Raw genomic sequence first — 16,272 nt, forward strand, 5'->3', positions numbered from 1 at the left:
CAAAGTTCATTTAAAGGTTTTGAATTTTGATGCATTTGGGGGCCAAAACAGGCCCAAACCATACATAGCCCTTTAGAGAAATTTCTTCCATTTTCTTTCCAGCAATTCAATTTTATTTTTAACAAGTGTGAAATAGCAAAAATGAAAATGAGAAGCATGGTTAATGAAGTATCCAATAATTTACTTCATTTTTTTATTATGTCCTGGTCAAAGTCAAACTGAATGAACTAATCAGATCTACTGTAGGTAATACAAACACCACATATGTAATACTGATGGCAAATAGTCACTAAGCCATTCTTCAATACAGATACATGTACTGTACTGGTATAATATTGATAGGTTATAGATGACAACACACCAACATACTGTCCATTGATGTGCATTAAAATGTGTCAGATCACCTTGATTACTGTCCATAGATGTATATTAAAATGTGTCAGATCACCTTGATTACTGTCCATAGATGTGTATTGAAATGAGTCAGATCACCTTGATTACTGTCCATTGATGCATATTAAAATGTGTCAGATCACCTTGACTACTGTCCATAGATGTGTATTGAAATGCGTCAGATCACCTTGATTACTGTCCATTGATGTATATTAAAATGTGTCATAGCGAATGTAAGATAAAACATTTAACATAGTTATATCTCATCGGAAAGTACCAATAGATGAATTAGTAATTTTCTCAGTTTTGGTTCTTTTACTTTTTTTCTCTCTCTCTCTCTCTCTCTCTCAAAAAGACCCTAACTTTCTAACAACAATATAAATACATTGACAAGTTTTTGATAAAGACTTGAAAATTCACATTCATTGGACAAAATAAATCTTCTACAACACATTGATGTAGAGAACAACACTCGCTGAGCTTCACCAATCAAGACAACGTTTAACATTTTACTTTATTTTGTTTTGTTTTGATAGTTAAAGATTGAAAACAAGAATGCATATATTTTCATCTACACATAATAACTCCTACTCAAATCTTATATCGAAAAAAAATAATTACAAAATTAAATGTCACTAAAATCTTTTATAGATAATAATTTTTAACAATATGTGAAAACATCTACGGATAAATCATTTATGGACTATTTGTTTAATTTTAATCTTCTAGAATTAAAATCCCCCATGGCTAGGACAGAAGGTCTGGACCGCGACCTGAACTGTATTCAACATTGCTGTACAGTTCATTTGTACAACATTGAAATGGTGTAAGTATCTAAAGACATCTAAACAAAACATAATGTAACATGAAAAATATGGTAGGCTTTACAAATACTTGCAAAAGTCTTCCCAAAAGATCTCAATGAAGTAGGTCAATGTGTATTCCTTAACTGAACATCTAAGAGCTGTCTGACAATAAAAGGCATAAGTGTAACCCATGGGAAGAAAATGGTCACTACTCTCATCCACTTACTGGATAATTAAAGTAAATAGTTATTCACAAACACTGAGTGCTTTGGTCTCCTATCTACATACTATTTTGATCCACTAGTTACACAAGTAGCTGTCAATTACATGCTTGCAACACATTGATGCTGATTATTCTGTTCAAATATGATTTATATAATGTAAACTTAATTTATTTGACAACAATTATGAAATAAGTTATTTCACCTTATATTAATCACTCTTGTTGGCCCAGATGTTAGCGCCTGGGGGACTTATTGTGGGAGGAAACCGGAGCACCCGGAGAAAACCCACATGGCTGGGCAGGTGACCCGATAGGTTCTCATGTCCGATCTGGGAATCGAACCCTGACTGCCTTGGCGAATGGCGAGTGGGTTATCCACTACACCACCTGACCACCCTAAATATGATTGATTTGAACTGTTTTAAAATAAAGTGTAAAACCGTCTGGTCCAATACAAAATTACTTTGTAAACTGATGCTGAACTGGAAAACCTTACCAAGAGTAGAACACATAGCACTCTCATGCTTTAATGTCACTAATACACAGTAACTAACTACACCCTATAACTTATAGTATTCTATACTACACAGTGTTAGCGTCAATCAACGTCACATTCTATACCACACAGTGTTAGAGTCAATCAACGCCACCTTCTGTCATATAAGACAAAGATGCTGTTTAATATCAACTTAAAGAAAAGTAATTCTGCTGCCTTCACTTTCTGTGTTCACTGCCAGCACCGTCTTCATGTCATGAGCATTTTTCCAGGGCGTGCTGACGTCAGTGAGCACCATCAAATGATGAATTTGAGTCGATGCAACACTCTGTATACCACAGCTCACTATTCTGTGTACCATACATCCAAACTCTGTATGCCACAGAGCATCCTATTCACATCGCTAGGACTGGTAAACTTCGGTCCAGCCGATAGTCATGTGTCTCCTTGCAATGTAAAGTTTTTGAGAAATATCTGCTACAATGGCCACAGAAGTCATGATGCAACCCAATAGCCCCTCAAATGGCCACCAGCTTCAGGAATTCCTCCATTTCTAGAGAGAGCTTCATCTCAAACTTCCAGGAAGCCATCATTTTCCTTATCATTGTCCTTGTCTCCTTCATAAAACTCGTTAGCTGGTTCCACCCTGTAATCAAAATCAACCAATCGTAAGACAATCAATCCCAGTGAAGAGATACAATTTATTATAACCAAAGGTTCCTAGGTCAAAGATTGCAAACTTTAACCCCATTACAAAGTAATAGAAACCACTAGGGGCTTTATCTGACAGCATTGTAAATAAGGCCATGGTCTAAAATTGGGAAAAATTCACTGCATAATTGGAAATCATGCAAAAAAAATATGACTACAATAATTATTTATACAACATCTGAATTATTCTACTAATCAAGCATAGCAGTGATACTGCCAGTAAAAACAGATATTTGATGACATCCAATATGCCATATAGGTTCTGACAGTCAAGGGAAGGACTCCAATGCTAGTAACCAGTAGAAAATGACCTCGATAAAGTACTGGCACAAGTTATTGAAAAGTGCATCTGTTATCTGTATAGACTTTTGATGTCTTCACAGCTATATAGGCTATTCAAAACAAAATTAAGATATTAAAGTTAGTAATACAAATTTATTCGATTATTAAATGACCTTGGCCTTCACTTTGAACCCTGAATTAGGAACTCATTCAAGGCATTCTAATATTGGACCTTCGAATGAATTTTGATCAAAATCTGTTCAGAAGTTTTCGGAGAGATGTAACTGAACTGGCTGACAAATTTCCGTAAATAGTAAGTAACATAACAGTTAAGTCAACAGTAAAGTGTCACCTCTTACTAGAATGATCTAAAACAAGATATCCTCGGCCACAAATTTCACAAAACCTTAATATTGTACCGTTTATCAACCGTATCCTGATGGTTCCGTATGTCAGGGTCTAATTCCTCAGTGTTTTCTAGACTGAGGAGGTCTGGTGGCACATCCTGCATCTGGACACTCGGGGAATTGCTCAAGTTCCGCAGATTTTCATGGACAGTTTGGCGAATATGATCAAGGTACTGCAACGAAAGCAATAGGATGGTAAATTCAATTGGCTTTTTCCCTCCCCCAGGGGCATCATTCACTCAAAATTGGCTAACACAGAATTGATTTTGCCTTGCAAAATTTTATACAAACAACCAATATTTGTAATATGATTTGATGAATTGGTATGAGTGCATGAATTCTGACAACCCTTTCAGATTTTGTCATGACATAATGTAAGGAATAATTAATGAAAGGAAAATGTTTTAAAACCATTTAATGGAAAGAAATAACATAGATTGTACACACCTTGACTAGTATGTACAACAGGTGATTGAACAATATGTATTGGACCATTCTTGACATCTGTTTGTCTGTTGGACAAAACCAAGACAAGAATGTGCTCTCAGGTGAGGTTTGAGTCAAAAGACTAAAAGATTCCACTATCAAAAGACGTGCTTATAAATATTGTAACTGTAGGTGACGGCCGGAGTAGATGTGCCCCTTTTTCAATCATTATGAAAAGAGGTGATAGGATAGGTCACAGTGACCTACTTTTGGTACAATACACCGTGCCATCCCAAGATTACCCAGTCTGCCAAACTTATTAATTTTAAGTTAGGTGATATAAAACACATGATAAATCAAAGATTTAGATTTGCAAATATAGCAAATCCCTGTCAAATGCAAGAAGGATTTGCAATCTATCAAATGTAAAAACATCTTACTTGGCACAACTATTGAATGAAATGTTTCAAAAATAAAACAAGACTTAAACTGCCATAGGACTAACCACCCCTGTTCCAGTTAGGAGAGGTATTTGACATCGATAGTGTTTACCAGGTACTCTATACTGAAGTGACTGAGCTCACCTGTTTTGAGTTGAGATTCTCCTGTTTTGTTGAAATGTCTGGGTGAAGGGTAAAGTCAGGTGCAAAATACTCAAGGTACTCTGTATAGACAAAAAAAAAGTGAACTCAAAATGATGTTTGATATTAGAGCAACACTCAAATCAATGTGTGTCATTTTAAAGATTCCCTGTCCACTGGCAAGCAAAACACTGCAGAAATCAACTGCAGATTTTAAGATATTGGATTATCTCCCTTTAATCTCGTGCCAACTGACTAAGGTCCCTTTTGCGTATCCGGTTCAACCTTTTCAACTAACTGAACCTGAATATGCGAATGCGACCCAGGTAGCTCAGTTTTTCCGAGCAACTATCTCAGGTTCCAATATCCTGGTTTGTATCCCTGTCTGATTCTGAACATTAAAACTCTCCTGTTACCCTGGTACATAACATAATACATGTTTCTTTTATTTTTTTTCATTTTTATGAAGCTTTCATTAATAGAGAAAGAAATTCACAATATTTACTTTTCTTTAAACACATATTGTGTTTTGTGTTAGTTCTTGGAAGTCTCTTCATTGTGTTATCAGAATTTCATATGATTTATGTTCAAACAAAACATTGTTCAATCAAAACCCAGAAACTTTTTCTCTTTTTTTTTTTTTTTTTTAAAGAAATAATCACAACTTCATCAACTCTGAAAAGTATTTTGTTGAAAGTTTTTGCGGGGTAATGTTAAGAAATGTTTTATCAAAGCTTTAGTCATGCAAATAAATTTACCAATACATCAAAACTTTTCAACTCTGAAATTTAAGATCAATTAAAGTGATTCTCAGGCATAAAAGGGAAACAAAAACACACCCAAAGCTTATTAAGTGGTGAACTATTGTGAACATCTTTTCTGATCAACACATTACTGACCATTGTATGGGATCTCGTTGCTGATCTGTTCGTCCAGTAAGACTGCGGTCTCGTACGTCCAGCATCGAGCTACGTTCCTCTTTGTGTAGCCACCTCCCCCGAGCACAAGCATGGGGATGTTGTAATCCCGGATCACTTTCACGCAATCTCTGCAAAAATATCACCAGGGTACATAATGAAATCTTCATCAAATAATAAGTATTATAATAAATATTAGTAATGTTTTGATGCATTGTCATACGGAGCTTTTCGAGAATAAGATGTATGGGAAAGACCTGTGGCCATTCAGGTAGAACTGTGCCCACATTGCTGTTATTCAGGCATCTTGATTTTCAGATTTTCTCCCATTCAAATGTTGTAATAAACATCAATACACTGCAAAATTAGACATCTCTTCAAACAGGAGAAAATCTGGAAATTAAAGGGTGAGAATAGCATTTTAAAGGCACCTTCCTTTCAGGGATTATAGGGTTATTTAGATTCTATCAACTGTTTTTCATTAATTCTCTTGATAACAGATGATGTAGTCTCTGACAAATACCTCTCCCCTTTTATTTGAGATATTCTTCTAGCTCTACACTCAATTCTATAACTTGGGCAGATTGAGGTGAGCTGTTAAAATACACACACATTGAAATAATTGTTTCAGGACCATGAATGACTTTAATACACAATGAACAGGTTCATTTAAAGAACAATGAAATTTATTTCTGTAAATTCCGAAGATATGGCAATATTTGAAAATGTATAAATGCCATGTGTTTCTTCTAGTTATCTGGATTAAAATGCATTACACATTTCCTTTTTTTTTTTCAAATTTTCAGAATCACTCCTATTAAACAAGATAACCTACCCGTGACCTTTGATGCTGAGGTTAAAACAGCCAAGTCTGTCACTCCCGAGGGAGTCAGCTCCACACTGCAACAGAAAACACAAGCTTATTTGGACTGAATAATGAGATCAATGAATAATACAGAACATGTATAAAAATCATCTTTTAGGCATGTTTAAGTGCAAAAACTTAAAACAATTGTCTAGAGTAAGCCATTCTTTTGGTAATTTGCATGATAGATACATGCTATGTCATTTCAACCAAAATATCCAGGCAAATTATAACATCAATTCAGGCCACAGCATTTGTTACTCATATTTCCCCTTGTCAAGTGCACTGAAAATAATATCATCAAATAGCATCACTGGTAGACGATATACAGACAAGATAACTCACCTGTAACACAACACAGGTAGGTCGGTAAAACTCCATCACAGATTTCATCACACCCTGGAATATTGTCATATACACTGGAAAGTAAAATAACACATGTTTATATTAAAATGCTTCATCTCGTATCTTCCCCTCTACCTATTATCACATTTGACAACAACTCATATCTTCCCTTCTACTTATTATCACATTTGACCACCACTCGTATCTTCCCCTCTACATCTCGTATCTTCCCTCTACCTATTATCACATTTGACCACCACTCGTATCTTTCCCTCTACATCTCGTATCTTCCCTCTACCTATTATCACATTTGACAACCACTCGTATCTTCCCCTTAACCACTCGTATCTTCACCTCAACATCTTGTATCTTCCCCTCTACATCTCGTATCTTCCCCTCTACCTATTATCACATTTGACAACCACTCGTGTCTTCCCCTCGACCTATTATCACATTTGACCACCACTCGTATCTTCCCCTCTACCTATTATCACATTTGACAACCACTCGTATCTTTCCCTCTACCTATTATCACATTTGACAACCACTCGTATCTTCCCCTCAACCACTCGTATCTTCCCCTCAAACACTCGTATCTTCCCCTCTACATCTTGTATCTTCCCCTCTACATCTCGTATCTTCCCCTCTACCTATTATCACATTTGACAACCACTCATATCTTCCCCTCTACATCTCGTATCATCCCTCTACATCTCGTATCTCGTATCTTCCCCTCTACATCTCGTATCTTCCCCTCTACATCTCATATCTTCCCCTCTATCTATAATCACATTTGACAACCACTCGTATCATCCCTCTACATCTCGTATCTTCCCCTCTACATCTCGTATCTTCCCCTCTATCTATTATCACATTTGACAACCACTCGTATCATCCCTCTACATCTCGTATCTTCCCCTCAACCACTCGTATCTTCCCCTCTACATCTCGTATCTTCCCCTCTACCTATTATCACATTTGACAAACACTCGTATCTTCCCCTCGACATCTTGTATCTTCCCCTCTACATCTCGTATCTTCCCCTCTACCTATTATCACATTTGGCAACCACTCGTATCTTCCCCTCTACCTATTATCATATTTGACAACCACTCGTATCTTCCCCTCTACCTATTATCACATTTGACAACCACTCGTATCTTCCCCTCTACCTATTATCACATTTGACAACCACTCGTATCTTCCCCTCTACCTATTATCACATTTGACAACCACTCGTATCTTCCCCTCTACCTATTATCACATTTGACAACCACTCGTATCTTCCCCTCTACCTATTATCACATTTGACAACCACTCGTATCTTCCCCTCTACCTATTATCACATTTGACAACCACTCGTATCTTCCCCTCTACCTATTATCACATTTGACAACCACTCGTATCTTCCCCTCAACCTATTATCACATTTGACAACCACTCGTATCTTCCCCTCTACCTATTATCACATTTGACAACCACTCGTATCTTCCCCTCAACCTATTATCACATTTGACAACCACTCGTATCTTCCCCTCAACCACTCGTATCTTCCCCTCAAACACTCGTATCTTCCCCTCTACATCTTGTATCTTCCCCTCTACATCTCGTATCTTCCCCTCTACCTATTATCACATTTGACAACCACTCATATCTTCCCCTCTACCTATTATCACATTTGACAACCACTCGTATCTTCCCCTCTACCTATTATCACATTTGACAACCACTCGTATCTTCCCCTCTACCTATTATCACATTTGACAACCACTCGTATCTTCCCCTCTACCTATTATCACATTTGACAACCACTCGTATCTTCCCCTCAACCTATTATCACATTTGACAACCACTCGTATCTTCCCCTCAACCACTCGTATCTTCCCCTAAAACACTCCTATTTTCCCCTCTACCTATTATCACATTTGACAACCACTCATATCATCCCTCTACATCTCGTATCTTCCCCTCTACATCTCGTATCTTCCCCTCTACCGATTATCACAATTGACAACTGCTCGTATCTTTCCCTTAACCACTCGTATCTTCACCTCAACATCTTGTATCTTCCCCTCTACCTCTCGTATCTTCCCCTCTACCGATTATCACAATTGACAACTGCTCGTATCTTTCCCTTAACCACTCGTATCTTCACCTCAACATCTTGTATCTTCCCCTCTACCTCTCGTATCTTCCCCTCTACATCTCGTATCTTCCCCTCTACAACTCGTATCTTCCCCTCTACATCTCGTATCTTCCCCTCTACCTATTATCACATTTGACAACCACTCGTATCTTCCCCTCTACCTATTATCACATTGGACAACACTCGTATCTTCCCCTCTAACTATTATCACATTTGACAACCACTCGTATCTTCCCCTCAACCACTCGTATTTTCCCCTCAAACACTCGCAACTTCCCCTCTCCCGATTATCACATTTGACAACCACTCGTATCTTCCCCTCTACCTATTATCACATTTGACAACCACTCGTATCTTCCCCTCTACATCTCGTATCATCCCTCTACATCTCCTATCATCCCTCTACATCTCGTATCTCGTATCTTCCCCTCTACATCTCGTTTCTTCCCCTCTACATCTCGTATCTCTACCTATTATCACATTTGACAAACACTCAAATCTTCCCCTCGACATCTTGTATCTTCCCCTCTACATCTCGTATCTTCCCCTCTACCTATTATCACATTTGACAACCACTCGTATCTTCCCCTCTACCTCTCGTATTTTCCCCTCAAACACTCGCAACTTCCCCTCTACCGATTATCACATTTGACAACCACTCGTATCATCCCTCTACATCTCGTATCTTCCCCTCTACATCTCGTATCTTCCCCTCTACATCTCGTATCTTCCCCTCTACCTATTATCACATTTGACAACCACTCGTATCTTCCCCTCAACCACTCGTATTTTCCCCTCAAACACTCGCAACTTCCCCTCTACCGATTATCACATTTGACAACCACTCGTATCATCCCTCTACATCTCGTATCTTCCCCTCTACATCTCGTATCTTCCCCTCTACATCTCGTATCTTCCCCTCTACCTATTATCATATTTGACAACTGCTCCTATCTTCCCCTTAACCACTCGTATCTTCACCTCAACATCTTGTATCTTCCCCTCTACCTATTATCAAATTTGACAACTGCTCGTATCTTCCCCTTAACCACTCGTATCTTCACCTCAACATCTTGTATCTTCCCCTCTACATCTCGTATCTTCCCCTCTACCTATTATCAAATTTGACAACCACTCGTATCTTCCCCTCTACCTATTATCACATTTGACAACCACTCGTATCTTCCCCTCTACCTATTATCACATTTGACTCATGTGTCTTTGAGAGATGATAAGAAATCATGGCATTTGTTCACAGACTTGAAGGCCATTTATCCAAGCAAACAATACAATATTACTGAATAATGAAATATTTTAGCATTAAAGCTAATCAAACATGTTAAGAACCATCGGTTAAAAACAGATTTCGTGCTCAGAGACAAGTCCTCATAAACTATTTCCTACTCAGAGACAACTCCTCGTAAACTATTTCCTACTCAGAGACAACTCCTCGTAAACTATTTCCTACTCAAAAACAACCCCTGGTAAACTATTCCTACTCAGAGACAACTCCTCGTAAACTATTTCCTACTCAGAGACAACTCCTCGTAAACTATTTCCTACTCAGAGACAACTCCTCGTAAACTATTTCCTACTCAGAGACAACTCCTCGTAAACTATTTCCTACTCAGAGACAACTCCTCGTAAACTATTTCCTACTCAGAGACAACTCCTCGTAAACTATTTCCTACTCAGAGACAACTCCTCGTAAACTATTTCCTACTCAGAGACAACTCCTCGTAAACTATTTCTTACTCAGAGACAACTCCTCGTAAACTAGTTCCTACTCAGAGACAACTACTCGTAAACTATTTCCTACTCAGAGACAATCACAAGTATCTTATTTTCTGCACAGAGACAACTCCTCGTAAACTGGAAGTCAAAACATTTCCTGTACTGAGACCATCCCCTGTATTATATTTGAGACAACCCTTGGCAACAGGAAGTCAGCCATTTACCATACCTGTCTGCTCACAACAGAATTGCCAACCATTTTCTGGTATATAAGGGGTACATGGGGTACATAAAGATCAAGATTCTCAATCACGTCTTCATCATTAGTGTACAAAAGTCTAATATCGCTTCCTGACTGACCACAACAAGGTTTACCAATCAAACTAACAAACATTTCTCAGAGATGGAAAACAGTTCTGACTTACTTTGATCGTCTATGCCTTCTTTAAGCGGAACATTGACAGAGTAGTGACGGCCGCTTTCTGCTCCTATCTCATACATGTCACCTGTAATACAGAAATATCTCTTTTTTATTACCAAAATAAAGATTAATTAAGGTGTTCTTGATCACAATCAGTTGTCGACAGTGTTTCATGTTTATTGAGAAGTGATTTTTAACATTGCTGTATGTCTTTTGTCGAACTAAACCCGTCAGACTTACCTGTGCCCGGGAAGAAGAAGTTGCCGTACTTGTGGAACGACACGGTCATGACTCTGTCTGTGAGGTAGAACGCCTCCTGTACACCGTCACCATGGTGAATGTCTATGTCTATATATAGCACACGGGGATGAAATCTGCAACACAAGTTATCACCATGACAACATCTGAACTCTTTTTTTTTTAAAGAAAATTTAACTTTAAAGTTATGCATGCATATTTCTGATTCACTTGTCTGTATCAGGGTTTTTTTATCATATTATTAGCAGACAGTTTTATACTAGAGGATCAACAGACAATTTTATATTATATTATCAACAAAAAGTTATATAAAAATAATGTTATCAACACACAGTAAAGCTATGCTCTGCATAACTCAATCACCCCTGAAATGTCATAATGAAATATTCCAACCTTTGAAATGGAAGAGTTCAAATGTGTTTTCAGGGGTGAATGAGTTAATCTGGATGCATGTTCCATATTAGCTAGAGGCAAATGCTTTCCATACACGTACATGTTTTAAATGATGGGGTTAACTTTGATAAGTTAACATTACCAAGACTTGGACTTGTCGTGTGTACCTTAAACATGAATTCGATAAAAGACTACTGCTAGTGTACTAGCTTTAAACGTTCTACTCAATCCAAAAGAGGAGGAAATCGAGAATGCTCTAACACACAAAGTGCAACTTAGTGCATGGCTAATATTGTCAATTTTGTCGATGAAATTGAACACTGGCATTGAAATCAAATTAATTTTCTAGTTTCAGGATTTGTTCACATCCACAAACATATGAGACTGCACATGAACGATTATTGGTATACAATAATGGACCCTGTAATGGACACACTGTTTTCAGAATTCTTTTGTCATTTATTACTATAGCATAACTTACTTGAGAAGTTCCAGGATAGATATCACTATATCATTCACATAACAAAACCCAGACGCCTGCAAAACAAACAATCATAAAATACTAACTGGTGGGTCAACAATTAATTTACCCAGCTATTAATAATCTTAAAATATATATTTTTCATTTATTCAACATCTAAATTCATTTGTAACATTCTTTTCAGGTAATGCTATTTGATGAGCATAACTACTGATACAAATTGATGAGAATGAATTAAAAATGTAAGACCTGAGATTCTCAGAATCCTGTTGTCATGGAAAGAACTCTAATCATCCTTACAATTATAAAATGGACTAAAAAATGGATGCTAGAATTATATGACAAAGGAACCTGGATATTTCACAAAAGCGACTTTTTTCACTGTCCTTCAAAACACATTTCTACAATCTCATATTATCCCAAAATTGATTTACCATTTTGGTCTGTTTTCTGATGGCAGTTATCCTATATTGATCATACTTTGAAATTTGTAATTAACAGTTACACACATACCTCAAATTTCTTGGCATGATGGAGTCCACCAGACCAATTTACAGCAATATCACAGTGCTGAAAACATCAACAATATCCGATAAAGCACAAACACTAAAGAGACATCAACATGTGGCCAAAATGATGCTTAATTAATAATAACAATTTGAGGTTCTTATGTACTGCCTTATCACAAACTATGTTGTCTCAAAGCTGTTCACAAATTATTATCTGTGGTTATTGGGCCTATGTAACCAGCCAATATCTTTTTCAACTCCCTGGGGAGCATACAGCCGGTGCTGCCAGCTAGGCCCTTACAGCTAGTATTCAACAATTCCAGCACTGCCAAACCTCGTACTCATTTACAGCTGAGTAGACTGGAACAAGCAGAGTAAAGTATCTTGTTCAAGGATACAACACAGTGTCATGACGCGATTCAAACCAGCAACTCTTCCGTCATGAGCTTGACGTTTATGGTGTGTTATAAACATCACAACCAAAGGACAATATTTTTGATTTTCCAGACCTAGGGCTTGCAGATTTCAAGACAGAAAAAATCTATCTAAGGGTTTAAGGGTTAAGAGGGCTGTAAGTAAAATGTTTCAGAAAAAGAGTGGCTTGGGTGTATACTAACATTGTTGTTGAGTTTGATAGCGCCCTCGAGAGACGCGCCAGTATACATGGAACAGAAGTCAAACAGGCCATCAAACACAGGGCTGAAATGGAAATAATACAATATCTCTTGAAATATTTCTGTTAAGTCAAACATACACTGTTAAGAAATCGTTTATTCTTGCAATAAAAGGCGTTACATTAGTTCAGGTCATATTTACAATAAGTCGTATTTGTACGAATGGACTTTTCACAACGTAATGTATTTCAAATTGTCCTAATTGATCACCAAAGCAAAATTGAAATTATACTACATGTAGCTAGTGGTGTCACAATGTAGAAAAAGCATCACATGATATGTCACGATCGTATGCAGTTACATGTACATTATTTACAATGCATGTGTAATTTAATACATGATTGGGACCAAATATTTATTTCAATATTATCAAACTTTCCAAGCTGATTTTTACCAATTTGTTTCAACTAACAAAATAAGAAGACAATTGGAATCTGGAAAAACTCTTTTTGATATTGAGACCATTTAGTTTTTCAGGCTTAAGAAAATGCAGTTTGAATATACTTCTGCACAACGAGTTACTAATGCTTATAAGATATTCCAGTGTTATTTACCAGTCATCGCCCACATTAAACATCCCAAGCTGCTTCGTAAACTGCTGGTGGTTCTGAGGCGTAACTCTTTGCAGGAAGTCTATGTAGTCATCTGCGTGGAAGCGACACATGTCATGGCCAGAGGCTCGGGAAGGGCTGTAAATCTAAAATAAAGGATTAATTTTTTTCAATACTCCATTCTAGACACATCACTACCAAGCCTAGAATGTATTATATATATACCCGGGTATATATTACACTTTTTGGCAATATATAATTATGCCTTACCGGGTATATATTTATATTCTCTGATCCAGATTGGCAGAATTTAACAACAAGAGTAATATATCTTACTCAAGGACTGTGCACACACCACTTTCAGCAATAACTTTTCTATTAATAGACCAGCACTCTATGATATACTATATAAAGTATATGATTACAGAATCCACATTTGTGCCTTATATTATAGGTAAATATAACAGTTAAACTGTACATGAATATCGCCCAAAGTGATTGCTACATATCACATGTACACTAGTCCAGGTAATTAAAGTTCACTCCTCGCTGTATGTCAAAACATTAATTTAACTTACCTCCATTTTTTTGTAGATGCCATAGTGCAGCACTAAGCAGTGTGTAAGGGCTATACGATGGGGCTTCATAGGATGGCCTGGGCCTGTGAAAATAAAGACTTTTTCAATTTTGAGCCATAGAAAAGTTGAAAGTGTCAGCAAATGAAACATACGGATGCCGTTCAGTGCATATCAAATATTAATTAATCTAATTAAGAGTTGTTGTAGAACAGCATACATACATGTAGCTATATATATATATATATATATATATATCTTTTTGGCAATAAATTTTGTTATAACTTCATATATACAATTGTATCAGTTCTTCTTCCTTGTATAAGTTAGTTAAGAAGTCTTATCTCAATGACAGATATATATTAATATACAACATTTGATAATAGCGCCCTATCTAGCTAACATAAGCCACTCTAAAGCGCTTTACAGTACATAGATATACAATTAATACAATAAGCATATACATTAATCAATACAATTTTTGAGGAATTCGCAGGAGCTACCTCATCAGGCGCTAACTACTAGTCCTATACCACCTGGCTAATATCTCTCTATGTTGATATGTATGCGACTCTAAATAAAATGTGTGTATGCCTGAGTGTGTGCTGGAGATGTAATGTATGCAGGCACGGTAATATTGATATTCTTGTTAAATACTATAGCTGCTTCATAACAACTTTGCTTGGAAGGTTATCTCTGTTACATTGGTACCTATGTAAAGACCAAGAAAATATTGACAAAAATACTCAGCCTCACTCTCCAAAATGCAAGCATTGTTGTTATTTTCACCTTAATTAATTACCAGCCACTTTCTCCCAACTTGGACTAAAACATTTAATGGGGTAGAGACATCTAGGCTGGGTACTCAGTCTTTCCAATCCTGTGATGTTTTGATAGTTTTTTGAGGCACTTTAGTACTTCCAAAAGGTTGCTGCAATATTTTATAAGATTTTCGTCACTTTGACCAAGTTTCCGCTTTGTACTGGATTTTTTTTCTTTTGACTCAGTATTCTGTGTGTTGTTGATTCTATACTGAAAGGTTCTTCAGAATTTTTCATCTTTAAAGAGTACCGAAACATCCTTGTTTTTTACTCTTAGGTACTGAAAGGTCTTACTGTATGGTCAATTATAATTCCTGTAGGAACTCTATCTAAATCAGCGATTTATAACTCAATCGTTATAAATCTCTGATTTAGATAGAGTTCCTGTAGGAATTAGGTCTATTATATAGGTCAACAGACAGTATTCATGTAAAGCTGGCTACTTTATTGGCCATATTTATCATGGCACATCTAAAACATATTTCTTTATGTGCATAAGGAATTCGCGATCACAATTGATTTGTTTGTTTACATTCGTCCTAAATATTTGACTATATAGCCATATCTGCCTATGGAGCCAGATTTGCCGGTGCTCCAGTACCTGGTGTTATCGCCATTGTACTGTTATATTGCATCAGTTGAAAATGGAGTTTATATCGGTTTAATCATCGTATAAACAGGTGTGGCTGAAAGGCATCACATACATAATGGGTTCAAATAACTGTGAGCCAGGCAGCATCATCGAATCGATGCTAAGTCGACTAGCAAAATATCGTCTCTCTAGTGCATTTCTGTGTACATTGCTTTGCCAATCATACACTCCTCACATAAAAATCACACAAATCCTACCATAATGAAAGTTCCCAACGTCTGGATCAAGGAAATAGGCAATCTTTTGAGACATTGTCTTTTTCTACTTCTTATTTTGCGTCTATTATTATATACCTTCATTACACGAGAGTTCTTTATTGACAGCATTGTGTACACAGTTATCTCCCATGGATAAATTTTTATTATGGTATAGGCTGTAAGAGCATGAGAACGTTAGCTCAAGAACCTTTTCATGTATTCAGCAACAGTATATAGGTATATCAATTTGGAATTAAAACATAGCAAGAAAGAACAGCAAATTATGAAACAAGCGCAAGATATTAAGAAAATCATATGGCATAATGCTAGATACCATTGAATAAAAATTGCAATTTGCACTGAAAAATAAAATGGTTGATTGAATTATAGATTAAGTTACATGTAAGC

The 16,272-nt window shown here is 36.7% G+C and overlaps 1 protein-coding gene across 1 annotated transcript; it reads right to left on the minus strand.

Annotated features, from left to right (window-relative positions):
• Positions 1–617: 617 nt before the first annotated feature.
• On the minus strand, positions 618–15,971 carry LOC110454413 (histone deacetylase 3-like). Its single transcript, XM_021503899.1, has 14 exons — positions 15,865–15,971; positions 14,198–14,280; positions 13,623–13,765; positions 13,012–13,093; positions 12,399–12,455; positions 11,886–11,941; positions 10,994–11,127; positions 10,758–10,838; positions 6,453–6,526; positions 6,078–6,142; positions 5,225–5,373; positions 4,329–4,408; positions 3,331–3,491; positions 618–2,564 (listed from the first exon to the last, which is right to left on the minus strand). Exons 1-14 carry the CDS (start codon positions 15,917–15,919, stop codon positions 2,489–2,491), a joined length of 1,296 nt encoding a protein of 431 aa, XP_021359574.1. The 5' UTR covers positions 15,920–15,971; the 3' UTR covers positions 618–2,488.
• Positions 15,972–16,272: the final 301 nt, after the last annotated feature.

Source organism: Mizuhopecten yessoensis, unplaced genomic scaffold, assembly GCF_002113885.1.
Source record: "Mizuhopecten yessoensis strain PY_sf001 unplaced genomic scaffold, ASM211388v2 scaffold7833, whole genome shotgun sequence".
NCBI lineage: Eukaryota > Metazoa > Mollusca > Bivalvia > Pectinida > Pectinidae > Mizuhopecten > Mizuhopecten yessoensis.